The 25186-nt window shown below is 42.2% G+C and overlaps 1 protein-coding gene across 3 annotated transcripts; it reads left to right on the top strand.

The window, feature by feature from the left end:
- The first annotated feature begins 2845 nt into the window (after window positions 1-2845).
- LOC127033017 (sterile alpha motif domain-containing protein 9-like) lies at window positions 2846-14099 on the top strand. Of its 3 annotated transcripts, XM_050920765.1 has the most exons (4): window positions 2846-2943; window positions 5326-5396; window positions 6668-6712; window positions 8429-14099. In XM_050920765.1, the coding sequence occupies exons 3-4, from the start codon at window positions 6709-6711 to the stop codon at window positions 13225-13227; spliced, it is 4803 nt and encodes a 1600-aa protein (XP_050776722.1). In that variant the 5' UTR covers window positions 2846-2943; window positions 5326-5396; window positions 6668-6708; the 3' UTR covers window positions 13228-14099. The 3 variants fall into 3 exon arrangements, with proteins under 3 accessions (XP_050776722.1, XP_050776723.1, XP_050776721.1); XM_050920766.1 differs by lacking the exon at window positions 5326-5396; XM_050920764.1 differs by having other exon boundaries at window positions 5326-6712.
- The last annotated feature ends 11087 nt before the right edge of the window (window positions 14100-25186 follow it).

Raw genomic sequence — 25186 nt, 5'->3', positions numbered from 1 at the left:
GCAAGAATTTTTGGCAAACAAAGTTGTTAAATGACAATCTAAATGGCAACACAGTACTGCTTTCATGCTTGGCTCACCCCCCCAGCCTGCTGGTCCAACAGCTGCAGTAGAGGAGGAGATAGGTGGAAAACTGCAGGACCCCAAAATCCACCTCTTGGGGTGCAGACTGGCAACAGCAGCACCAAACCCTCAGGTCCAATCACACGCCAATGGGCACCGCCGCCAGCCCAAAAGACCATGGTGAAGTTAGCACAGCATCTGATCTCAGGGATGGGGCACCCATGGAGCCACAGCAGCTCATCTTGCCCTGTGCAGCTCCCCCCGGATGAGATGGATTGCTGGCAGCTGCCAGCCCGGGGGAGAGGCGCTCCCCAGCTAGGGTGGCCAGATCCAGATGTCCTGATTTTATAGGGCCAGTCCCGATATTTGGGGCTTTGTCTTATATAGGCACCAATTACCCTGACCTAGAGTGACCAGATAGAAAGTGTGTAAAATCAGGACAGGGATGGGTGGGGGTGGGGGTGGGGGTAAAAGGAGCCTATATAAGAAAAAGACCCCAAAATTGGGACTGTCCCTATAAAATAGGGATATCTGATCAGTGTACCCCAATCCCGTATCCTGATTTTTCACACATCTGGCTAACCCCAGCCAAGCCCTGTGTGACATTCCAATTCTGGCTGCCTGCCGAAGAAGTGAGTTACTTTCACTTTCATTCCTCAGCAGGCAGGCAGCCAGCCTCCCCTCCCCCCCCAGCACCTCACCCAACCCAGCCCTGATGGAGGGGAGGGAGGAGAGAGAGGGGGGTGCTCCTGGGGAGGAGGGAGAAAGGAGGGGGTGCTCCATGGGGCAGGGGGGTGGGGGAGAAGAATGGATGTTATGGGAGACAACAAAGGATACTGGTTCCAGAGCCACAGAGCCTGCCTCACCTGACCTCAGCCGGGGGGAAAGAGTCACACTCACAGGTGAGCTCCTTTCCCAACCCCTACCCCCTCCCCTTCCCAGAGACCCCGGCAGCCAATCCCACTCCTCAGATTGCGCTGCATTCGGCTCTCTCTAGGACCCAGCAGCCCTGCTTCTACACTGCCTGGGCTGCCTGCAGAGTGGTGCCCCCAGGCAGAGTGAGGCCCTACGCGGCTGCCTATTCTGCCTATGCCTAAGGACATGAGGATTCCACTCTTGTTCCACAGCTAAACTGCGGCAGGTCCTTCACAGAGCCATGAACATGGGCATGTACATGGTATGGGTCTCTCTCTCCCTGACACCTAGCCCTTTCGCTGCAAGAGGGCAGCACACTTGGCACTCTGTGAGTTGTGTCAGGTCCCAGCCCCTCTTTGGGCTCCTGCAGAACCTCTTACTGAGGATCTGGCTGCAAAGCTCCCTGCAATTCCTGATTTATGCCCAGTTCAAGGTTTTTCAGCCCACTCTGTGGTACCCAAACAGTTCCTTGCAGTCAGGGTGACCAGACAGCAAGTGTGAAAAATCGGGGTGGGTGGGAATAGGAGCCCGTATAAGAAAAAGCCCCAAATATCGAGGCTGTCCCTCTAAAATCAGGCCATCTGCTCACCCTACTTGCATTGGAGAACATTTCCTACAAAACACCTGGAGTCTGGGGGTGGCTGGTTTTTTTTTCGTTTTTTTTTTTTTGGTGGAGGGGGGAGGGGTGTTGGTAGGGTGACCATGCATCCTGTTTTGGCTGGGACAGGCCCTTTTTTTTTTAAAGCCCTGTCCTAGACTTTTTTGGCACACATGAGCATTTTCTCTTGCCACCGACATGATCATCAATTGGCAAGAGCAAAGTGGACAAAAATCACATTAGTTCCAAAAAAGTGGGATGCAACCGCTAGTAGGGCACAGAGGAACATTTGGGGGTGGGGGTGGGGGGGTCAAGCAGCAACACCAGCCCTGCAGAGGAGGAAAGGGTCAGGAGAGCAGGTTGGGGCAAGCCAGCTCTGCATGGGGAAGTGGCAGGGTTCTTGGGCCAGCCCTGTGTGCAGGGGATAGAGCGGGGCCTTGGGCTGGCCCAGCGTTTGGGTGGGGGGGGGGGGGCGGGGGAGGGCAGCAGGCAGGCACTGGCTGATCCTGCTTGCTGAGGGATGGAGAGAGGGGCCTTGGCCAGCCCAGGGAGAGCAGCAGGGAGGCTTGGGTAGCAAAGGGGAGACTCAGGCTGGCCCCACATGGGTGAGCAGAAGGTGGGGTTGGGCTGGCCCAGCTTGGGCAGCAGGGAAGGCTGGGAGCAGGACTCACACTGGAAGCAGGAGGGGGCACCTTGGACCAGTCCCATTTTTCCTTTGGGAAAATATGGTCACCCTGGGAGGGGGAGGTGTTCTTTGTCATTTATTCCCCATCCCAAAGGCTTCGTTTGGGAGGGCTCACCGTACAGCCTGCAGCAAAGGGCTGCCTACACACAAATGTTGTACTGCTTTAACTAGATCACCCTAGCACGGCAGCTGCTACCTTGGTAAAAGATACTTATACTGTTACAGGTTATCCCCTAAGGAAAGGTGTTATAGAGCACCTGACCACCAGTACTAGCTACACATTAGGGCTGTGCAGGTTTAGCTATTTCAGTAAGAAAAACCTACATGGTTAAATCAGGCCATAAACTGCATAGACCAGGCCTCGGGCAAGCTAGCTAAACAGCTGAGCTCACTCACAGCTCAGCAGGGAAGTGTTCCGCTTTGTGCTTGATTTCTAGCCAGGCTCAGTCTGGTGGGTGGAGACTTGGACAAATTTCAAGCTCACTTCTGGGGAGAGGAGGGAAAGACGCTCTCTCCCACGCACTTTTGGGGACGTCACCTCATGAGAGACTCGCTACCATGGGCTACTGTCCAGTCCAGTGATCAAATCTTCAACCGTAAAGGGAAAAATTTCCTCTCTCAGAACTGGAGCTTCAGTGAAGAACGAGCAAGCAGGCAGGTTCTCCCCCACTGCAGCCTGTGTCAGGTAAGCCTTCCCTGTAGCACTGAGAGTTGGCTGAAAACTCAGTAAAGGTAGCTTGGTTTGTAAGGGGCTAGGTGTGGCGGATGGGGATGAATATGATGGTCTTTGTGGGTATTTAGTTCTGGATCACTCAGTGCTAATGACACTTCCTAAGACACGAAGTAGTCGTGTTAGTCCACAAAAACAACAAGGAGTCCGGTGGCACCTTAAAGACTAACAGATTTATTTGGGCATAAGCTTTCGGGGGTAAAAAAAAAACACTTCTTCAGATGCCCTACGGCACAGCAGGGATCGGAAGAATGAAACCTTGCACTGCAACAGCCATGTTCCCTGAGGGCTATTGTCTTCCTGCCACTCCCAGATTCTGAAACTTTCCTCTCTCATGGGGAAGCCTGTTGTTGGGACAGGAATCTGTTTCTAGGGGCCAATGGCCCCTTCTGCAAAAAGCCTGTGGCAGGAGGCTAAGAGGAAGACATGCCTGTGGAATTTGTGCTTACTGTTTTGCCTCTCTATCCTCCCTGCAGATTAAATCCCATAGGTGGATCTCTGGGTAATGCATTCTCCATGGCGTTATCTTTGCCATACCCATTATGAGGTTGGAGAATGTCCTCAACCCTGGAACTGCCCCACACAAATACAGGGCCACCCATCCTGTCCCCTTCTTCCTCCCATGAGGATCCCAGCCCCATGGAGCACAATGTGGGGCAGCTCTATATTAAACTGCAGGATCAGAAGCTACATTGATCCTCCTTAACTTCCAACACTGATGTTGAGGATCTGGGTTTCTCTCAGGATGGGGAAATTCCAGAACTAAGAGCCTGATTTGCAAACTTGTTGATCTCCAGAAAACCAGGCCCCCAGCGTTCATGGTTTTTCTATATTCCCTTTTCACATGCAGGAAAAGAATTAAGCAAGCAAGCAGGCTAGCCCTATGGGCTACAAAACAACTGCAGTCAGTCACTGACAACCCTCTCCCTCCTGCCCCCTCCTGGTGCGCATAGTGTGGACTGGGGGTGGGTCCCACTGTGGGATAAAACCAGCATAACCACTCTACAGCACCCTGTGGTGGTAGTGAAATAGGATTGTGAGCCAGAATTGCTGCAGTGCTACATTCTGTGGCTGCCAAAACAACCCCTTGGGCCCATAGGCAGTGGATTGTAACATAGGGCAGCCCACGGGGTTGCTCTAACTTCAGTAGGGGCTGAGATAATGGCCATTTTTATCCCTGATCTCAGTGGGCTTGGTTCTGATCAGGCATGTAACTGCTTAGAAATGCATCCAGCTCCTACACTTTGCTGCCGCCTTGAGGAGCTTTTTAGCCAGGACAGTCAAAAATAACTTTCGTTTCCTCGAAAACTCTGATCAAATTTTCAGGTCCCATTTTGTGTACTTCAGAGTGTGGACTGTGACCCCCGCCCAAGGAATTAATATTCCCACTTTGCTCCAAGGGAAAGGATTTCACTGAATCAGGCCCCACACCAAGGAGCTGTTAAAGAGATCAGCTAAAAAGAAAAATTGAAAAAGTATTTGTGCAGCTGTAGAGTTGCTTTTGTAAAAGAATTTAGGAGGCTGTTGATTGCATAGGTAGCAGATACCCATCAGTCTCTCGTATCTGTTCCATAGTCTTGCTGTTTACTTAAATGTGTGAATTTGTTCCCCATTCCTTTTTAACCCCTTATCACCAATCTCCCACCCAAGGCCGGCTTTGGCTTTTTGCCACCCCAAGCAAACCTGTGGGACCGCTGGAGCACCGAACCAAAAAACAAAAAAACCTCAAACCTGTGGGGTGGCCGGAGCAGCAGAACAAAAAATACCGTGCAGGGCGGTCGGAGCGTGGGTGCAGGGGGACTCCTGGTGCTACAGATGTGCCCCAGGAAGAGGGGGTAGAGAGAAGGGGGGCAGCCAGGGCTTCCTTCAGCGAGGTGCTCGCCATGCGGCCCCTTCCACCTGCCGGGAGGTCTCTGCGCTGCTCCGGTCGGTGGGGAGGGAAGGATGCGGGCTGCCCTGCCGGGCTTGCTACAGACCTGGCACCAGCTAGGGCAGACAGAGCGCATAGCCCGCTCCCAGCAGGGTGCTCCCCTCCTCCGTGCCGCCACCCCCTACAGGGTGGCTGGAGCGGTGAACCAAAAAGAAAAAAAAAAAAACAAAAAAACCTGTAGGGTGGCCAAAACAGTGAAGCAAAAAAAAAAAAAAAAAAAAAAAAAAAAAAGGGGATTAGAGGGAATGCCGCCCCAAGCACGAGCTTGCTTGGCTGGTGCCTGGAGCTGGCCCTGCTCGCACCCCCCACTAGCCTGCTGCCCCTTCTTTGCTCTACCCTTCACAGGAATTGGACCATCTTTCTCCAATCCTATGCTCACCCTTGCTTAACTTGCCTTCTTGCTGCAGGCTGCTCTCATGATCCACTCTAAGGATTCTTCTGCCTTTAAATCTGAACTTACAGCACATCCCTGAAGCAGGTAGGAGCCTGAAATTACCACTATGGAACTGGATCTCAGCTATGTAGAAACTCGCCTCCACTGACCTGGCATATGAGAGCAGAATTTACCTTTCATAGTGTGGTACAGAAATCTGTGGCTATTATTTGTACTTACAAATTTTCCTTGACATATTCTGAGGCACCTGTTGTTGTTCTTTAAATGTTCTATTGTCTCTGTTTGCTTGAGGGACCTTTTATAAATCTTTATTTGCAGGCATTGTTAAATTTATATTTTCTCACTCTCTTGTATAATTGTATTATTGCACATTATTTTGCACACTGCACTTTTGGATGAGTTGTTTGTAATACAGGAATAAACTATACCAGTTTAAGGCACCTTTATGCCAAACTAAGTGTGTCTACACTAAGGAGGGGACAGGAATGTACCACTTTAAAGTGTAATGGTATAAAGCAGTACAACTTATGTAGACAAGGCTCTAGAATGTGGTTTCACTGATTTACATGATATAACCAGAGTCCCACCGACTTACAAACTTTGCCAACTGACTACAGGAGCAGGGCATGTAATTATTTTTACTCACTAAGCAAAGCAGCATTAAGCAGGCTCTCAAGAGCCCTCTCTTAATGTGGAACTAGGTAAGGTACTGTCCAGACAAGTGCATTACTGGGGAGAAGATAGAGTAAACAGACCTTTGTAAAGGTGAAGAGGTGGAATTCAGACCACACTGTAACAGATTTAATGCAGTAGTTAAAATTGTAATTATAATTCTGCCAGCCTTATGTTGGCTGCTCTGTGGTGTATCTGAAATCTAGCTGTTAGAATAGTTTCAGTCCAGCGTTCAAGAGAAATACTATCACAAATGGCCCCTTGAGGGCCATCTCAGCAAACATACCCAGGACTCAGTGGCCAAAAGCCTAAGCTATCTGTTCATCCCTGCAGTTGATCCCTCCAGTGTGAAGCTTGGACAGCCACTGCCCCATGGAGGAACAGAGCCCTCAATCTGGCACCTTTTACCACCTTCACAAGAAAAAAGTAGGATGGAGGGGGGCAGAGGAGGGAATGGCTACTGGCCCTGGTTTATGAATAAGAGTGTCTCACATTATTAGGTTTATTTTTCCACCCCTTTCATACTGGGGACTGAAAGGCAGAGCTAGATGCCAAACCCAGGTTTGTTTAAATTCAGTAAATAGCTTAAACACATAAATGGTTCCCTCACACCCCCCAAAAAGTGAGTGAACAGTATAGAAACAAATCATTAAGCTATTTGTTATGGTTTTTTCCCCCTTTAGATCAGTTTCTGAGCAAGAGGATAAACTTCTTCTACAAGAAAATGGGTATGTCTCTCTTTTAAGAGGTTTGCACTTCCTGGGTAATGGAATTTGCCTTAACAATACTTCTCTTTTGAATATATAACATTTTACTTATCTAACGTGGGGCAAACTAGTGAATCTTTTCAGCAGCCCTGGGAGAATGGTAAGGAGCTGGTGTCTCCATTGAGCAGAAGGGAACAGACATAATAGGTCAGCAATTTCCCCAAAAACAGAGAAAATCAGTGGCACAACTGTAACTAGACCTCAACACTTGATCCCTAGTTTTTGCCTTCCTCTGAGTCTGCAGCATGGGCTGTGGTTTGCCTGCTGGGATCATTGGGGCACATCTCATCTGATCAAGGCCCTGCCCTTGCAGACTTGGGCACCGAGAGCACTTTGGCCTCTCCTGTTCACTACGTTGCGTGCCCCAGGCATTCTCCTGAGGACTGAAATGCTTTAGTCTTGCTAACATCTCTGAATAACAGAGGGGTATCTAGGTCAGCAAAGTTTGGGTTGCGACCCAGTACTGGGTCATAGCATGTAAGGCACTGGGTCGCTCTGGTCAGCACTGCTAGGCTAGTGCCTACCTGTTCTGACACTGTGCTCCACCCCAGAAGTGGCCAGAAGCAGGTCCATGGCCATGGGGCTCCACCCGCTGCCCCCACCCCAAGCACCAGCTCCGCAGTCCCATTGGCCGGCTGGGGGGCCATTCCTGTGGGCAAGAGTCACGTGGAGCTACTTGCATGCCTCTGCCTAGGAACCAGACCTGCTTCAGGCGCAGGGCGGTCTGCAGGGCTAGGACAGGAGGGAAACCTGTCTCTGCACCCAGGCTGTGCTACTGATCAGGAGCCACTGGAAGTAACTCTATGTCCCAACCCTGACCCCAAGCCCCAGCCCTGAGCCCCCCCAAACCCTGATCCCCTCCTGCACCCCAGCCCTGAGCCCCCCCAAACCCTGAGCCCCTCCTGCACCCCAAATCCCTCATCCCAAACACAGAGCCCTGATCCCCTCCTGCACCCCAAATCCCTCATCCCCAGCCCAGAGCCACCTCCTACACCTTGAACCCCATTCCCAGTCCCACCCTGCAGCCCTCACCTGCACACCCCAACCCTCTGCCCCAGCCGAGCCCCTCCCACACCCCAAACCCCTCCTCCCCAGCTCCGTTGGGTCCTGGGCATCAACAATTTTCTAAAACTGGGTCCCCAGAAAAAGTCTGAAAACCACTGATCTAGGTGACATTTAATGTCTGTGATAGGCAGGCTGTCAGACCAGAAGCTGTAATAGTCGCTTCTGCCCTTAAACTGTAGGAAACTATGAAGCTTCATACTGTCTACTAGTCCCTGAAGCTACGCCATACAGTCTCTTCTTAGGTTTTGTCTAGACTAGAATAAAAGGTGCATTGTTAGGAAGTTGTATCTAAGATGCTTGAGAAGTCTAATGTAGACAAGCCAGGCTCTCTTTAACACGTTCTAAGATGGGGGAGTTAAAACCTGGGCATGGGTAGGTGAAGCCTGGCCTTTAACTCAATGTGATTAGTATAGGTTGAAATCTAAACTGTTTTGTCTTCACTAGAGAGTTTTCAAACATGTTGTTAGCTAACATCACACATTTAACTCTGGGTCTAGACAAGGCTTTAAAGAGGACCGTAACACTAATTCAAAGTGCATGGTGTGGTGAAATAAAAGAAAAAAGACTAACCTTCCCTGAGTATGTGCTACTGACACACAATTTCGTTTTCAGACTACAAAACGCTACCTTTGGCTGAATGGAACGAGTCTCATGTTAGATGCTGGCTAGAATCTATTGGAATTAAGAAAGAATATGTAGAAAAGCTCTGTGAAGAGGAAGTGACTGGCCCAGTGCTCAAAGAATTAGATGAACCTTTCCTCAAAAGCATGGGTATGAAAGGAGGCCAAATCCACATAATAACACGGAAAAGAAATGAACTTTTGGAACATTTGCAGAAAAATGCAGGGGTAGACTCAGCCCAAGCAGATAATCCCAGCATTAAGGCTTCAGAAGTGTTGGGTTCTGATATCACTACCAATGATGATAAAAAGAGAGTAAAAAACAGGAATTCAGCTGTGTTTACCAAGGCTAATGCACCAACTGAAGAGACAGACAGTGATTTAAAGGCCCTCAGCATCAAACAGCCCAAAAGTTTTCATGTAACATCTTACCAGACGGGATCTGCAGAAACAGACAACTCTGGGGCAGTAGAAGAGACTGGTAAGGAGCACACAGAAAAAACAATGTCTACTTTTTGCAGGAGAGGAAGTAGAAAAAGTCATTCCTTACATGAAAATACAGTTGAATCATTAACTCTGAGCAAATTCAGGCAATTTAAAAATGAAGACATTAATTTTAAATATGTAAAAAACAGCATTCTTGCTCCAGAAACTGGAGTCATAGATTTGATCACCCCTTGCCATGAATACAAATCTTTTACAACTGCTGCAAAGCTGGACAGGCAACGACTGCAAGCAAAGTTTGCCTATGAAGTGATTAGATATGCCTCAGCCTGCATGAATGTTCGAACAAATGGCACGATACACTTTGGTGTAATGGACAGTGTTGAAGACAAGGGCTGGAAACACGGACAGATAGCTGGCATACCAGTAAGAGACAGAGACATCTATGTAGATGCATTAGATTACATTGAAAAATGTTTTGAACCATCTGAACAAGAAGCTGCAAGAAATTGCATTCACCCTCCTATTTTTACTGAAGTGATTCAGAAAGACTCTCAAGACCAATGCTTTGTGGTAGAGGTTGACATTGAACCATCATCCAGTACAGTGAAGGGGAAGATCTTTCAAGTACGCTTACCTAGATTTAACGAACAGAGTAATAAGGTGAACTTCGACAGAACTCCAGTTCTCTATCAAAGAGTGGGAACAAAGTCTGAGCCTGTAAAGAATGAAGAACTAGTGGCTTTTATTCAGGGTTTACAAGAGAAGGATGTCAGAAGGGAAAAGGCTGAGTCCTCCAGTAGTGAGGACCCTATGGAAATTTCTGAAAATTTAGGGCGGAAGTTATCAGTCCTATTCACTGATGGCAAGAACTATATGAATGATTCTCTATTGTACATTCTTGTCACAAATAGCTGTGGAAAAGAAGATCTGAAATCTGTCAAATTTTTAATGCGCATGAATATTTTCTGTGTGTTTGATTTTGATGAGGATTCCAATGTGTCAGGTTTATATGCCAAGTACAAAGAGCATCATGAAACAAGGTCACATTTCTTGCAAAATTATGCCAATGAAAGCAAGATGAGCACCACTGAATTTCAAAAACATTTGGGCCTATTTGATCACACCAGCTGGATATTTTGCAATGGACGCAGTGACTTCCTTGGGAATGAAAAACCTTGTGATGAAGACACTTGGATTAGAACTAAAAAGAAGTATCTTAAGAAAGCCATTTCATTTATCTGTGATGAAATCCTTCCTAAGGGATCTTTTGTGGTACTTTTCCTCCTCTTATCACCTGTGGAGAAGCCAATTGTAGACACCTTCCAGGAATTCTATACAGAAATGAATGGCATGGATTATATCATATGCATTGCAGAGTCCAAAGAAAATTATGAGAAGTGGGCTAACCTAGCTCAGGCATCTTGTAATATTGAGACACTAGAACAGAGAAGCATTGTTGGCATGAAGCTAAGTCACGTAGATGCCACTATTCAAAAAATGCTGCCATCCGCAATACGTCCCAGACATTTACCAGTTTCCACAAAAGGTCTGTGTGTGCTTCCAACTCTGGAAGAAGAAAAAATGTCTTCCCTTGAAATACTGTGTGCAGATCAATGTGATGATATCAAACTGGATCTTCTGAGCACAAAAGAAATACAAGAGATAGAACGAACATTTTACCAAGGTAGAAAAGTCAGCTGGAAAAATTTCTGGCTTGCTGATAAAGGGAGCTGTGGAGAAGTCATTGAGCGGGAGGCCTGTGAAGAGGTTCATAAAATTTTAGATGATATTTTACATGGGAACAGAATCAGGTATTCTGTGGCTAAACTAAAAATATTTCATCAACCTGGAAGTGGAGGAAGCACCATTGCAAGGCAAGTACTATGGAAAAGAAGAAAGGATTTAAGATGTGCTGTGGTCAAATCCTCATATCCAGTTGCAACTGTCTCCAGGCATGCAGTTAATTTTAGAGAATATGATGAAAATGACATGAAGAATTCTCTCCCAGTCCTCCTCCTTGTTGAAGATTATGATGAAGATTATCTGGATGAATTAAAAAATGATTTAATGGATGCAATGGCAGCTCGAAGAAGTCATTTTTCCAAGCCTTGTTTCATCCTCTTGGGCTGTAAACGATCTAATGTCCCTGAAAAGCTATGCAAAGCTTCTCCCCTCGATACAGTTGCCGTCACTCACAAACTGACAGATCAAGAGAAACGCTTGTTTAAAACCAAAATAGAAAAACTTAAAAAGCAGAAAGACTTCAAGCCTGAATTTATTCTCACGTTTGTCCTAATGAGTGAGGAGTTTAATGAAACATATGTGAGGGAGTTTGTAGAGCACCTCCTGCAAGGCATAGACCTTTCTTCCCCTGTTACTAATTTAATGAAGTATGTTGCTCTGCTCAATTTCTATGTACACAATTCATACATTTCATTATCACACTGTGAAGCTTTTCTAGGGCTGGGGGCATATACAGAAAAGAGAGTGAGAGAGTATGATTTCAAAAATAACTTAAGTGAACAGGCAAGAGTTATTTTTATTGAATTAAGAGAAAATACCACCTGTATTTCATCTGTCCATATCATACATTACTTGGTTGCAAAAGAAATTCTGCATCAGCTCTCAGGAAGTCAGCCTCAGAGTCAAATTGCAATGAAACTTCTTCAGGAAAAAGTGCTTTTAAACCATAGATTTGGAAGAGAAGAGTTCACAAAGTTCATCAGAGATTTGTTTATGCGACGCGACAAGAAGAGCAGGGGAGACAATACTGACAGCCTCTTCTCTCCATTCATTGAGCATGTCTGTAAAATTGAAGATTGTGAAAAAGCTATAGAGGTTTTAAAAACTGCCTATGAATGCTTGGGAAAAGATGCCTTCTTTGCCCAGCAACTTGCTCGACTGCATTACAATCATGAAAAATTTGAGGATGCAGAATATTGGGCAGCGGTGGCCAAATCTCATTTGCCAAATGATTCTTTTATTTTGGATACAGAAGGTCAAGTGTACAGGAAATGGTTTAGTTTTACTGTGGACAAAAAGATGTATGAGGCTACTCCTGGTGGAATCATTCAGATGATAGAAATTGCCCTTAAAGCTATGAAATGCTTCAGGGCTGCACAACAGGCTGCAAAGTCAGAGATAGATAGTATGAACAATGCTGGATATTTTGGAGAGGTTGAAGTGGGATGTCGTCTACTAAAACTCCTGTCTACACTTGAGGTATTTCCCAGAAACACACAAGGGGAACATCCTGAGCTTGTGCGTTATTTGCTAACAGACTACATTCCTGAGGAAATTAAAAAACCCTGGGGAAAGCTTCACAGTCGTTTAAAAGGCTTACACCAGAACATTTATAATGCTCTGGACTGGATTTCAGAAGATTTAAGTTATTTCCAAACAGATAAAAACCAGGAGAAACAAGATGAGGATGCAGAGGAGGAGAAAGAAGAACAAGTTTACAAACCCAGAAAGTGGTTGAAAAGGCAGTCTGAGGTGTATGCCAAATTCTTTACCTCAGAATATCCTATGGGAGAAAACAATGCAGAACCCGAAACTCAACTCATCAGACGTATGAACATTTATAAGTATGGTGGTGGCAGTGTCACTACTATTCTTTCATTTTTTACAGATTCAAAGGAGAAGAGGTCAGTTGAAAAGCTAGAAAAAATCATTAATTTTTACCCAGATGACCCACAGAAAGGCAGGCTAGAGGATATTGATCTCATCAATTACATTTTGTGTCACATCACACTAGCATGTTTATCTCCTGGATCTTCCAAACTTCTTCCTTTTCAAACACTTAGAGAACTCAGCAATAGATTCTTTAAACAGAGAAGAACAGCATTTCCAGCAAGTGCCCATTTTTTGCTCACCTTACTGTACTGGCCTGATGATGCATTAGACAAAGAACCTAATCCAGATAAAGATGATATTCTCATATCAGCTCTTCAGACTATGAAACGCATGCATGACATCAAGGTGAAAAATATTGCTCCAAGAAAGAAAAAAATCTACACACATTTTTTCCTGGGAAAGGGCAGTGGTCTAATAAAGATTATGCACAAGACTAGGATTGATAAATTAATTGATGGCTCTCTAAATGATCGACGGATGAAGTGGCAACATGGTGATGTGTGGAATATAGGCAAAATACGTGATGTTCTAAGAAGGGTTTCAGGTTGGACAGAGAATGGAAAACTGTTTGTACAGGGTCATGTTGGACAGATTCATATTGTAGCTTTACATTATGATTCCGTGCCTCAAGGAAATGAAAATGTGACATTTTATTTAGGATTTTCATTTAACGGGCTTGTTGCCCATGATATTCAAGTCAATAAGTAAAGAAAAAAACCTCTTCCATAGAGTAAGGTACTTGGGTGCATTAAATTGAGAGTAGTCACTGTACTGTTCGAAAACTGTGCTAGTCTTGTTACATTCAGAAAACATTGTACAAGAAATCAAACTGTATGACACACAGGAAAAAAAACCAAGCCCAAAGAATTGTGGGGAGAAGTATAATAAGCCTGCTTCAAAATCTACAAAGTTTGGAATCTTCTATTTTAGAAAACCTGCTACCATGAATCACAGTGACTGAATAATTATGGGTCCATTCACTTTAAGTTTGTTTTATCAGTGGAAAAAAATTCAAGTGCGCAACTCACTAGTATATTAGTTACTGGTAAAACTAAAAAAAAAATGCAAGAGAGAGAATGAGAAACCATCGAAGATCATTTGGCGTTATGAGGCCAAATCCACCACAAGACAAAGCAGGTGGGCAGGAAATGTAAGCATTTGTTTACAAAAAAAATTGCTGTACTTCACAAATCAAATTTTTTTAAGAACAGGTAAAGTAGGTGAAATAGTGGCTAATCTACCGTGACAGCTTTCTTTTTAAATATATTAATAGTTTGAAGTAAAAAAAATCCCTAAGCATCATTACAATTTTTCAGTTTGTCTAAAGTAAGACACTAAACATGAGCAGTTCTCACATTGCTAAGTTATGTTTTGTAGAAAGGGCACTGACTGATACATCACCTTCATGTTATGTGGTTTAGGACATGACTTATATGTTTACTGATTCCATAGTCTTATTTGAACATGAATCCTTTATTTCTATTATCATTTACTAATGTTGAAAAGGCAAAGCCCTCATATAAATATCTTTACTGCACTAGTTCATTTTTAATAACGTATAATAAAGTAACAATACATTATTTTTGGAGTTTGTGTTTTGCTTCTTTTAATATTATTGTATTATTACTACCTCACAAACTTCACTGGAAACTAAAATATCATTTGTATATTATCTGACTAAACAACCTTTTACATGAATCTCAACTTGTTTGAGTTCTTCAATGTAGACAGAAGATAAAGGGCAAATAGATGTAATTTTTTCTAAAACACTCAACATCTGGTGGCTCTAGGTGCAACCACTTAGTTCTGCAGTTCATTTGAAACTATAATCAGCCACTGTTTTCCTATACACAAATATTAAGCCCTACTTCTCTGTTCAAAGTCTGGGGGAAGAGGAAAGTTACTTTTAAATTAAAATGGAGATTGTTAGAGAGAGGGCTTTTAAAATCAGCTGACTTTTTAAACCTAATATGACATCCATGTTACATATGAGAGATGACACAAAGCCTGAATTCATTAGTACAATTCAGGATTTAAATATGTCTATATCACAATCAAGTATAAGTAATGCTGGACCCTGTTACATTGTTTAAAGAAGACTGATGCTGAATGCCTAATACCTGCAGGAAGTGGTGTTGTGCAGAAAATGCTCAAACTGATGAGCTCTCTCTCGGATTTACTATAAGGTAAGTAACAGTTCTGTCTTTGAGTACTATACATGTGGATCCCATTCATGGTGATTAGCTAGCAGTAATCTTAAATGGGACGGGAGGCAGGAGTTATTTAAAAATAGATCGTAAAACCACCCTTCCTAAAAGGGTGAAGCGTTTACTAATGATTTTTTTTTAAAATGTATGAGCTGAAGTTCAGGAAGCTGCTCTGGAAATCTCCAGTATTAGCACTTGACTTAGACACGCAACAGATGTCACTTGTGCTCTAGTAGAATGAGTCTGAATGTTTGATGTGGTCTTTATCTTAGAAATACTATATGCCATCCTCGTACAAATCAGATAGCCATTCCTTTGGATTTTACTACCCTAAGCAATAAAAAACTTGAAGTCTTATGGAAAGACTAATAATAAATCAATAGTAAAACAATTTTCTAACATCAAAGTTACGTAATTTAGCTTCTGCTGGAGATAAATGAATTCTTGGAAGGAAAACTTGTAAATGAATAAACTGATTAATATGAAAATCTGACAATACTTTGGAACAAAGGATGGATGAGGTGTCATAGGTACTCTATTCATATGAAAAACTGTGTAGAGAGAGTTAATCATGAATGCTTGTAATTCACTTATCCTATATGCTGAGGTAATTGCCACCAAGAATGCCACCTTCATTGATAAGAAGTGTATTGTACAGCTTGAAAAGATTCAAAAAGGGGGTTCCATTAGAGAAGCAAGCACTAGATTTAAATCCCATGTTGCAGCAATCTTCCCCCCCCACCCCCACCCCTTTCCAGGAGGAAAACAAACCAAGCCTCTCAGAATTCTGCTCACTGATTAATGAGAGAAACCAAAGGTCCTTATGTAGGCAGATGGAATGTGCTGCAAAATGTACCTTAACTGAAGCAAAAGATAGAATACTTAATTCTTGCAGATAATTTCCTGCTTTGAAGTAAGATATTCTGTACTTCTGAAGAACACCCTCTATCTAATGAAGACATCCAGAAACCATCCAAGCAGCGAGATACAGACACGCTGATTTGGGTAAAAAACTAAGCTGTGGTTGTGCAATATGTCGTTCTGAATGAGCAGCATGATAAATTGGTGATTGGACAATATCAGGAGATCTGAAAACCAGAATTGTTGAGGCCAACCAGGAACTATCAGTATAACTAGAGTTTTTTCTTGTCATGTTCTTTAATAAGCCTTGGAATTAAAGGAAAGGAGGGTAAGCACATATCAAATGGTGTAACCAGCAATCATGGAAGTGTCTGCTATGGATCCTGGACTCTTCCTTGCTCAAGAACAAAACTTCAGATGCTTTCTCTGATTCAAAATGAATGGGTCTAGTTGGGGGAAAAAAACATCTTTGGAAGTTTTGATCCAGTAATTAATCTTTTAACTCCCATTTGTGACAAAGTCACTTTTTTGCTTAGTCTGTTAAACCATTGTTCTCCTCCAGAAGGTGGAGAGCCATCAAGACTGATACAATTCTGGATATATCACTCCCACAGACCTATGGCTTCTTGAAACTGGAGATCAGATCTTGCACTTCCCTGTTTGTTTATATAGTAGGCCACTGTGGATTGTCCAGGAGAATCTGAATGGAAGAATCTTTGATCAGTGGTAGAAACTCTTTGCAAGCTAGATGTATCCATCTCAATTCTAGAATATGTAACTGGCACTTCCAATGAGACCACCAACTGTGAGTCTGGATCTGACATATGTACTCCCCAACCCTTCCTGGATGCATCTGATATCAGAGTTATTATGGATGGTATTGGAACAGCAAATGGTATTCCTGCACAATTTTTTTTTAAACTGTTCACTTCAAAGAGTTAAAAACTTGACTTAGAATTGTCACTCTCTGCGAAACGTTGTGAAATTTGTATTTGTATATTGACTTCATAAAAGCTTGAAAAGGGTCTGAATCACAGATGGCTGAGGCTCCCACCAAAAGACAAATACAAGCTTAAGATGTTGGTTAACCTCACATTTCAGTATTTACAGCAGAAGAGCAATGGGGTGAACCAGGATACTAATTAAGCTTTTATACATGGCTCATTCAGAGCCTTCTCAGCTACATGTGGCAAGGTTGTTTTAAACTACGAATGGAAGGGCAAAAAATTGATTATTCAAACAGTTTCAAGTGAGAATTCACCTTGTGCTGGCCAGTTGACAGCTGGACTGTAAGAATTAGTGCAGAATTTCTACTAGCTAAGCAGTTAGGCTCAGATCTCAAAATCCGCTCAACATCCCAATGCCTAACTTTGGGTGCATAGAAACAAAAATCAATGGAGCGCCAATGTGTTCTACAAAGCCTGAGTTAGGTACCTAGGGTCCTTGAACAATGGGGCAGGGTAAGGGGAGAGACACCTAAGAACATGATCCACAAAAGCTAGCATGCTAAAAGTGGGAGCTGCCTAAGCTGGGAAATGCTGATGAGTGGTTGTGTGCTAAGCCCCACTCTGAGTTCAGCTCCTAGGCTGGGGCTACAGAACGGTACCTATTTGTACTAGCAGTTCACAGCAGGGAACCTGTCTCCAGGAGTCACTTTAGATGCCTAAGTTGTTTCTAGCATGAATGAGTTAGGCACCTGCCTTACTTCATGCAAAACGGGCACAGGAGTAAAAAAGGTACATGATGCCATATGGCCTAGAAATTTGAGATGACACATTACTAATGTCTGAGGGCAATCAATATCTGGAAAGATACTGGAACAACTTAATAATCAAATAGTTCAAACATGAAGGATAAAGCGGAAATAGCCAACATGCATTTATCAAGAACAAGTAACATTAAACCAATCTAATTTCCTTCTACAGGCTAGTCTTCTGCTTCCCACGACATTCTCATATGGAAACTACAGAAATATGGCTTAGATTAAATTACTATGAGGTGTACAACTAGTTGAAAGACCACACTCAAAGAATTATCAATGGTTCACCATCAAACTGGAAGGAGATATCAAGTGGCATTGGCCACTGTCGGAAGACAAGATACTGGGCTAGATGGACCTTTGGTCTAATCCAGCATAGCCAGTCTTATGCAAGTAGGATCCATTTTAGGTCTAGTACTACTAGTCAATGTTTTCATTAACTTGGATGACATAGTGGAGAGTATGCTTACAAAATTAGCAGATGACATCAAGCTGGATTAGGCTGCAAGCACTCTGAAGGCCAGGACTAGAATTCAGAATTATCTTGATAAATTGAAGATTTGGTCTGAAATCAAAGACAGGTGCAAAGTACTAAGGAAGAGAAGTGCACAAATTCAAAATTAGCAATAACTGCCTAGACAGCAGTGCTACAGAAAAGGATCTGGAGGTTACAGTGGATCACAAACTGAATGAGTCAACAGTGTGATGCTGTAGCAAAAAAAGGCAAATGTCATTCTGGATAACAGGAGTGTCATATGTAACGGTCACGCTCTACTTAACAATGGTGAAGTCTCAGCTGAAGTACTACGTCCAGGTTTGGTACCTAAGATGTGAACAAACTGGAGAGTCCAGAGGAGAGCAATAAAAATGACAAAAGGTTTAAAAGACATAACTCATAAGGAAAGGTTAAAAAACTGGACGTTTGGTTTTGAGAAAAGATGTCTGAGGCTGAACCTGGTAAGTCTTCAAATATGTAAAAGAGTGTTACTTTTAGATACTGCACATCAGTTGTTCATGTTTAATTATTCTGTGCCAATTCAGTACCCATACCACTTCAGCTAAAATGATCTTCCCACTCCTTATTTGGTCAAATATGCCTTAACCTAAAAGCATAGCTGCATTGTTTACTCCAGTATTGTGTCTTACTAACACACGGGTAGTTACTCAAGCAGTTTTGGGAACTTATTTTTAATTATCATTGTTACATTAGTGAGACCTACAGAAAACAAAAGAAGCCAGAATTTTTACAAAAAGGCTACAACCCCCGCCCCCCCTACCCCCCAAAAAATTTAGCAATGCTCAGCACAAAAATCAGATTTGGGTTGTCTGTAGCCTCAAAGACTATTACTTGATTAACACACCCAATTTAAATGTGTTTTACACAACTGAGCAGTACACATTGTTTGGCATGTTATTGCAGCATATGTGACCAAATATCTCTGCAGATAAACTGTGCCTTTATTCACTTGCCTGATTTCATTAAGCTATTTAAGCAGAAAGTTAGTTGAAAACGTACTTTTTATACTTAAAAATTGTTGTGAAGCACTTCAAGACAATGTGTTGCAAATTTTAAATTGTTCTGTCAGAGAAAATACACAGGCAGCAATTCATTTATTAAATTACTAAGTTTAATCATTAGAGAAAGTCAGAATTACATAGATACATATTACAGAAGTATATATATCCAATATCCCATTCCTGAAGAAAAATGAACCCCATAAGAACACACAAAGAATGCAAGTTTGATTCATTGTTCTTGGTTCCATATGGTCTTCAACACTTCTCTGTCAACTGAATGCTATGAAAATTAAACTGCAGACAGTTACCATTTTCTACAGTCAACATGCATTTTACAGAGTTACCCACATACTTACCAACCTTTCAATTTACCCCTCCCTCTTACCAATACTTCTACCATCTGTTACAAGTTTTGTACACGTGCTCACAGATTGATGAGCATATTTTAATGTTCTAAAAACAGTTAAGTTGGTCCCATTCACTTCACTTCTTCAAAGAACATGAATTTGGGAAACGTTTTAATATCGATACCTGAATGACTGTTGGTTCATCGAAGAAAGATAAACTCTTAGTGTGGCCTCAAAGTAATTGCCACCGTAAAGTAAAAGATCAAATTGTATCCTACAGGACAGCTATGACAATGGACCAAAAGCTCAACTTAAAATCACTTGTGTGGTAATGACAGGTCTAAAGATTCCCAGTATCCTTCAAAAAATCCAAGTTTGCTGTGTCAAAAGGAAAAATGCACTTAGCTTTTTATTATTGAAACAATATTCATATTATGCTGTGAGCTATTTAATTGGCATAAAAAAAAATCTCAGAAAGGTGGCATTTCCACCATAGCTCATATTAAAGCAATCCTGAAGCATTGTACTTTCTTGTAATATGAAGCACTATAGCAGAGGTCAGCAACCTTCAGCACACAGCCCATCAGGGTAATCCACTGGCAGGCCACAAGACACTGTTAACATTGACTGTCCGCAGGGTCCCTAGGGCCACGGTTCGCCATTCTCAGCCAATGGGAGTAAAGTGAAGCTGTGGCCAGCACATCCCTGCGGCCTGCCGCTTCCCACAGCTCCCATTGGCCGGGCACAGCAAACCGTGGCTCCGGGAAGCTGCGGGGGGTGGGGTGGGGGAGAGGGAGACACAGCAGGGGGCATGCCTGTGGACAGTCCACATAAACAAAAATATCTTGCAGCCTGCCAGCGGATTACCCTGACGGGCTGTGTGCTGAAGGTTGCCGAACCCTGCACTAGAGGATGGGTGTGGCAAAGGGGAGTGTTTTCATTATCAAACTGGGGTACCATGAAGTAGGTTAAATTATTTCTTTTTTAGCAACCCCTGGAGGTTGACCTCACAGAATATTGCTGTCCAAAAGAACCAGTTATTAACAAGCTGACAGATTTGGTGCCACAAAACGGCAACTGGATTCATAATTATTTAAAAAAAATCAATTAAAAGGAAAGCTTTGTGAACTTTACTACATATAGTCACTGATTTGACAGTAAGGAATCTGTAATTTTTACACGTGCACATAACTCCCAATTATATTTAGGAGTTATAGGGCAACAGATTAATTTTAAATTCTATATAAAAGTGACCCATCAGGTTCCCAAAAGACAAGTCTGAACAGGCACATCACAAGCGAGAAATTTGAACTGTGTGTACTGCCACTTGCAGGCAAGCGAACATTTACAGTTTGAATTCCTGAGCATATAATAGGAACCCCTGGGAGATGTGTCCTGCTAAAACTACAAAGGTTATCAATCAGTAGGCGTGTTTTCTTCTATAACATAAAAAATGAACATGTTATTATAATTGAGAATGAATTCTTAAAACCTACGCAGGATGTTCAGTTCTGAAACCAACCTGGTGGAGCTGTAAATGTCAGTTTATCATATTGTTATTCAGATTGTTGCTCTAATTAGGTAAATTGAGATGACAATAGTTTCAGTTTCTATTTGACTACTGCCATCTGTTGGCTTTCCTTGATCTTTAATGTGCTGTAGTTTGAGTTTATTTTTTTAGAGCACCTAAAAACGGTCACAGTATATTTGTGTACACATACAAAATTTTATCTTCTGAAGTTAATTTCATTCAAAGTACTCAAGATGCTCAAGACACTGCACAACCAAAAAAATCCAAACGATTACGTCACCTGCTTCAAATTTAAGCAGATAAAGCACACTAAGCAATACTGGAGGGTTGGAAGGAGAAAGTAAAGAGGAATATGAGGGAAAAATAATATGGGGTAAACTAAAATCTGAGGAAAAGATTTGTAGGAACTCTTTGAAGTGTAAAAAGGGGCTAAGATGGATTTCAGAGTCTAATCCCATGCACAGGGCCTACTACAGTAAATATATAAGAGTGGGGGTATTAAGTCAGGTGATATTACATATCTGTAACCAGAAAATTTAAGTCAAGGTTAAATTACTGCTACAGTATTAGGGGCATGAACACTCAATCCCCAATATAAGCAAATATCAAAATCCTGTATCATCAATTCACTCTGGTAAAATGACCTCTCTTGGTAGTAAGTGAATTACTGAAGTGACCGTTGAATCCATGTCCATGTGTCCATTAAGCTTCGCAATACTGCCAAAATGGCTTTCAAAACTTTTAATCCCCATTTCCATTAATCAGGTGCTTGTAAAAGTATAGTACCCCTAGGTGTAGTTAGAATCATTGTATTATTTTTTTTAACAGTTAAATTCTACAAATTTACTCTCTGCTGAAGACAGCAACATATACCCTACACAAAGACGTATTCACATTTAGGTGATCAAAAGACTCTCTCCTCATGTACTTAAATGATATTTGAACACAGTATTTCAAACAGGAACATCAGGTACTTACAGATTAAACTAACCTGTACTGGCAGTGCTGTGGGATTTTTCTTCTCTACCAGTAAGTAGCAAATGCTGAAATTCTGCTGCTAGTTAACAAAAACACAAGTTGTATTAAATCAAGGAGTTTATCCATAATTTAGTTCTCATTTAAAAAAATGTCAAAACCTCAATTGGTACAATGTTTCTTTTTAAAAAAACGGACTAAAGGCAGCTATAAAATTATGTTTAATTTGCCCTTAAATTGATTCAAACTTTTCTGACTCATGTATCAGACAAGTGTAATACGATAAATACCTCTTGGACAAACCTAAATGTCAAGGGATTACAAGTTGTAGTTGCAAGAGTGAGCCTGTTAAAGAGCACTCAGTGAAAATAGATTGGGTACACTTATTTTCTTAAATTTCATCTGCTTCACTGAGGCAATAGAGTTGAAGTTGTTTATGAAATTAGTTTTTACTTTTGTCTTGATGTGTGATTCATAAATAAGGGAACAGAGAAATGGATTTCTTTATGTGGGATGTTCTTAGGTATGATGAAAATTCCCACATTCAAAACCAAAAGGTTAAAGTTGGGACTAGTTAGCAGCTTTAGTAGGAACAGCAGAAGTGTAATTCAATTTAAAAAGAATTACTCTTGATATGTGATTAAAATTTATATTGATTTAGCAAAAACAAAAAGGAAACCCTGAGGCAATATACCTCAAACTGATGTACCTCATCTAACCTATCAACTCCCCCACAACGTGTCTTCTTTCTACACCCTCTGTAAAGGAGTGGAGGGGGAAAAAAGAATCGCATGGTCTCAAAAATCAGATTTCTTAACCCACTATTCTAGGAAGCCCAAAATGATCCATTACATCAAACATGATCTTATACAAGAGACTGCTACACTGTCATCAGCTGTGGGTCTTACCTTTTAATTTCTAGTCAAGATAAACCTTGAGAGGAGTTCATTACGAGTGAGTTTAAGATGAGTTCAGCACCATTTAAAAATGGTACTACTAAAACTATAGTTTTTTGCTAGGGACACAGATAGTTGGTGAAATCAAAAGATCTGGTGCATAGACTTGCAGGGAAGTGTGGAGTATCCCAACATTCAAGATATACCATTGTACCAGATATAATTTGAGTTAAGTACTTGACTGAATAAAAAGCCTCAATCTTAACAACACTACACTGTGTCTGATGACCTGAATGAAATGTGGATGTTGCAGTGGAAATCCAGCTGGTAGTTCACCTTTTCCTCCTTTACACTTGGGCTTTACGTGGGCACCATCTGTCCAATCAAGGACTGGTGAGGACTCCTGACTGTGGATCCTTCCACGCCTCTTAAGAAAAAGGTTGGTTTGAGAAGTGAGGCGCACAAATTGTAACCACCCAGAGGAGTCTGTTGTATTTCAAGTCTGTGTTGGCCAAGGCACCAAGAAATTGTGGATTAAAAGTCTGTCTCTCTTGCATAGACATCCTCAGTATACATTTGTCACTTGGCCAGCAATGATGTTGCATTTAAACTGCAGATACACTAGCAGAAACATACCACCAGTATTCATTCTAGCTGTGATTATCATCATCTAGTTCCTATTCTGACAGGGTAGAGATTTGCAGAGAGCTGCCATCTGAGCAATGTATTTTACTGAATCACAACAGTCAGATGATTAAATGCGTTTTGCACAATCACAAAAACTCAAAGGTCTATTTCCAAAGCAACTATCCTCAATTCTTTTCCCACTCTCAAACTAATAGCTGGACCAGTTTTTATGGCAAAAATACAAAAATGGACCATCACTACGTTTGTGGCATAAAGAGGCCACTAAACCCACTAACTACTTTTCTCCAGATTGGCTATCGCAGTGTTTCTTAACTTGTGGCCCAATCAGCAGAGCTGCAGCCCATGTGACATCCTCAGGGCCATACAGGTAGTATTGGACGCAGCCCACAATGGTAAATAGGTTGAGAACCACCGGGCTATAGGAAATCCTTGTTACTTTAATGCAGTGGTTCACAAACTGTGGATCAGGACTCCAAAGTGGGTCACAACCCTGTTTTTATGGGGGGTCGCCAGAGCTGACAGACTTGCTTGGGCCCAAGGCTGAAGCCGAAGTCAGAGTCCCATCACCCAGGGCTGAAGCCCTCAAGCTTTTGCTTTGCCTCCTCCTCTGCCTGCCCCGCCCCCGGATAGCAGGGCTGAAATGTTGGGTTTGGCTCAGGCTTCAGTCCCCCTGCCTGGGGTTGTGTGGTAATTTGTTGTCAGAAGGGGGTCATGATGAAAATGGAGTTTGAGAAACCCTGCTTTAGTGAAATAATTTTGAAAATAGGCACATTAGTATTAAGCACTTTCCACAGCACTTAAGGACAGCAATTAATACTGATATACAAAGTTTTCTGTATAAGGCAACCATCACAGCATTCTAAAGCATCCGAGAACTTAATGCACTCCTATTATTTACCTTGCATGTAATGAGAGATATGCAAAAGTTCACTTGATTTAGCAGTTTAACATTACAGCATTTCTTGACAATGAAAAAAAAATGTATAGGTCCTCATAGCTTTAAATGGAATGATACTGAGTGCTTCCATTAGAATGTAGGAAAATAAGAGTAATATTTTAACATGATTCTTAAGAGGCTTTGGGAAAAGACATGGAAGCCAGAAATGGAGCAACTTTGTGACACACAGGGTATTAGTAAGCACGTACAACTCTGAATTAGGGAATTTCTTGTTTACAATTGAAGTTTTTCTGGCAATACCCTCCTTAGATCCACACTCAAGGGTGTCAGACAAGTTTCACACCAGGAGCAAGATAATTTTTTTTTTGTTAAACTAGATTTGTGTTTAGAGATCTTTTTGAAACAGTTGATCCAGGAGCTGAGGAAAAACTCCTATTAAATAATGTAAAGCACTGTGCCACTGTTGTGGTTAGAAAGAGGCTTTGCTTTCCATCTTTTATAGGTCACATATCACCACTGAATATTTAAAGCAAATGCAAACTGCTCTCTTGTAGCTTTCAAATTAATATATGGACATCAATTGTGTCACTGAATTAAGATAATATTGGCATGCCTGCTGAAGTCACTGAGACACATGAACTTCAATTTTTTACTGAAATCTCAAAATGAGAAACTTAACATCAAAACTCCCTTAGGAGGCAGGAACATGGAGAAAGGGAGAAGCAAAGCTTGTGTTTGAAGACACAACTAGAGATTTCCGAGACCATTTAAAATGCACTGAATTGAAAATTATAGCAAAGGAAGCTCAAATCCACACAACATCCTACAGAATTATTCTGGAGTGCCATTGAGTGCATCTTTCGGAAGTGGATGGCAAAGTGATTAGTCTTCCTGCAGATGAAAGTTTCTACTAGGATTCCAAGAAGTATGTTCTCAAATTTACATGGAGAATAACTAGTGCAGAAAAAGTTTCAGAGTGGCAGTCATGTTAGTCTGTATCTGCAAAAAGAACAGGAGTACTTGTGGC

Source organism: Gopherus flavomarginatus, chromosome 12 (genome assembly GCF_025201925.1).
Source record: "Gopherus flavomarginatus isolate rGopFla2 chromosome 12, rGopFla2.mat.asm, whole genome shotgun sequence".
Taxonomy (NCBI): Eukaryota; Metazoa; Chordata; order Testudines; family Testudinidae; genus Gopherus; species Gopherus flavomarginatus.
This window is presented reverse-complemented; position numbering and strand designations above follow the sequence as displayed.